Consider the following 2479-nt stretch of genomic DNA (forward strand, 5'->3'; position numbering starts at 1 on the left):
CGTCTCTCAGACATGTTTTCCTTCGTGGTGGTTAACTTGAGTTGAACTGCAGCACAACACTCAACCAGCAGTCAAAAGGGAGAATGAAATTATTTTTAAAAAAACGGACAGAGACACGACCCCACGCAGCCGCAACAAAAAAAAAGAGAGAGAGGGCCACACACACACGGCACGCGGCGCACACCTCACACACACAAACACGCACAGGCACCCCCAATCCCGCACACAACGCAAGCGTGATGCATCACGGCACCCTCCCACACAAACAACGAGAGCAAATTAGATCTCCCTAGGCAAACCGTGCAAATTGCGCGGCACACGGCAACTGCGACGAGGTGTCTCTCTTCTTCTTGTATTGCACCCGCCACTCGGATCCCCACAACTCCGTGTGTGCGTAGCCACACGTAGATATCACCCACTCACGGCGAAATTGACTGCCTCGTCGCAGCGGCATTTTGTGTCGCAATTCGCTGAGATGCAAAGAGGCAGAACACCCACCGCCTGTTCCCCGTGAAAAGGAGAATTGACGCCACCGCATTCTCCCCCGCGACGCAAATATACGCTGCGCCCAGCACGTGGCGCGGTGCACGTGAATTCCGAGAGGGAATTGTTTGCCACACGACTGGGCCGCACGGGGCGCAGCCCGCGAAGGCAGCCGCAGACACCTCCGTTTCCTTCAGTCGTCGTGGCGGCGGAACCCACAGTTTCTCAGGGTGCCGGCGGCGTCGGGGGTGCTGCCAACAAAAAGAGTGCGGCAGCATATTCCCTGCTGCAAGAGCAGAAGCGGCAGCCCCACTCTGCGGCCACCGCACCACTCAGTGAGCCCCACACAATCTTCCGCATTTCTTTTTTAGGCCGCACGCCCCGTGCCACGCCGTTGCAGTTGACGGTGCCGCGCCTCAAGACAACACCCACACGAGCGGCGCCCTGCGGCCGCAAAGAAAAGGTTGAATGACCCATAACGCACCTCCTCCCCCTTGTCTCTCTCTTCCCTTCATCCCCACCGAAGGAAGCAGCAGCAGCCACAGGCGGCACTGCCAGCACCAACTACGAAAACACCCTCCACGCGCACTGCAATATATCGAGTTTGTGTGTCTGCGTGCCTGCAGATACAAAAACTTTAAAAAGGGAGAGCAAAGCGTGTGAGGACGCACATGCACACAGAAGAGACGCAAGGAGAAAAAAAGGAGATCACTAAAACACAAAATGGCACCCCAGCACGCGCAGTGGCAACACACAAGAAATATGGTTCAACAAAAAAAAAAAGCTCCTCAAGACGTTCTCATACGACAATAAAAAATGAAAAAAAATCCTAAAAACGATTTCACAATAAAAAATTACTCCTAAAGACGTTTGCACAAAACAAAAACAAAAGAAATTGTCGTGGAAGGCCCCCGGTGTCCAGACACTTTTTTACTCGCACAGGGACCCGCAGTGCGTTGCTTTGGCTCTCACTCCCTTCCTCCTTCCTTCTCCCATCGGCGAACACACAATGCCAAGAGCGTCCGCAGACACCCAAGAAAAGCGGTTAGTTGTTTTTCCTCGTGTATTTTCGAAAGAATTCAGTGGCCTGCGCGTCAGCCAGCACAGTGGCACACGTCCGCCCCCGCCACAAACGAAGACGTGAAGGAGAGAGGGAGCTCCGGTACCTCCCGCGGCGACAGCAGTGCGGGGGCGCAGTGAAGCATCTCCCGCCGCCGGGCAAACACGCAGACTCAACGCCGTCGTCAAGAACAAACCGACAAAACAATAAAAACACATCTGTAAAGCAGTAAACCAACAAAACACTGAACGAATAAAAACAAACGGCGAATGGTCTCCGCCATTGCCAGAAACGAACAAAATAACAAACAAAAAAGGGAGGAAGAAAATCAATGAAGACCCCACCGTACTGGCGCCGAGAAGAGAGCCCAATTTGTGGGTCGAAGAATAAAAAAAAATGAAGGTCCTGCGTTACAAAAAAAAAACGTAAAATAAAACAAAATTGGTGTCCACCTGAGACTTTATTTACTTTAAGAGCGCGTGGACAGACGGAGCTGCTCTCAGTAGAAACATAAACTCCCCTCCGCCGGGCTCCACTCAGCACAGGGCCGCAAAGCCCCACAGCCCCACAAACAGCAAAAGTAGCAGCCGAGACACATCCGCAAGCGTGGAGCTGTCACCTGCACTTTTCCAAGATACATCAGACTGGTCAACTGCTTTGAGTTCATCTTCACTTAGTGGGCGGTTGTACAAAAAGACGTTCTTTACTGTCACACTGCTGTTTTCGCCGCCGCCAAAGTAAAAATGAGAGATATCATGCCTCCGTGACTTAAGGGGTGGTAGTTTGTTAGTATTCCCCACAAGCACGCCGTCCACGTACACGGAGCCCTTGTTTCCCTGCAGCATGAGCGCCACTTTGTACTCCTTCCCCGGCTCCCAAGTGCTGTTGCGTATTGTTGTCAAGTCGTCGAAGACTGTACCCCACTCGTTTGCCGGC

The 2479-nt window shown here is 52.7% G+C and overlaps 2 protein-coding genes across 2 annotated transcripts, besides 3 other annotated features; both read right to left on the reverse strand.

Moving 5' to 3' along the window:
- Window positions 1-157: 157 nt before the first annotated feature.
- Window positions 158-228: a microsatellite.
- A 191-nt stretch (window positions 229-419) lies between these two features.
- On the reverse strand, window positions 420-761 carry TraAM80_09716 (uncharacterized protein; the record flags this gene model as incomplete). The annotated part of the gene is made up of 1 exon (XM_029386384.1): window positions 420-761. The coding sequence occupies one exon, from the start codon at window positions 759-761 to the stop codon at window positions 420-422; it is 342 nt and encodes a 113-aa protein (XP_029233744.1).
- Window positions 762-973: 212 nt separating this feature from the next.
- Window positions 974-1095: a satellite DNA.
- Window positions 1096-1291: 196 nt separating this feature from the next.
- Window positions 1292-1338: a sequence feature (A-rich).
- A 741-nt stretch (window positions 1339-2079) lies between these two features.
- TraAM80_09717 (surface glycoprotein) lies at window positions 2080-2388 on the reverse strand (the record flags this gene model as incomplete). Its single annotated transcript, XM_029386385.1, has 1 exon — window positions 2080-2388. The coding sequence occupies one exon, from the start codon at window positions 2386-2388 to the stop codon at window positions 2080-2082; it is 309 nt and encodes a 102-aa protein (XP_029233745.1).
- Between the last annotated feature and the right edge of the window lie 91 nt (window positions 2389-2479).

The sequence above is a fragment of the Trypanosoma rangeli genome (genome assembly GCF_003719475.1).
Source record: "Trypanosoma rangeli strain AM80 chromosome Unknown Tra_15.4_contig_00660, whole genome shotgun sequence".
Lineage (NCBI taxonomy): Eukaryota > Euglenozoa > Kinetoplastea > Trypanosomatida > Trypanosomatidae > Trypanosoma > Trypanosoma rangeli.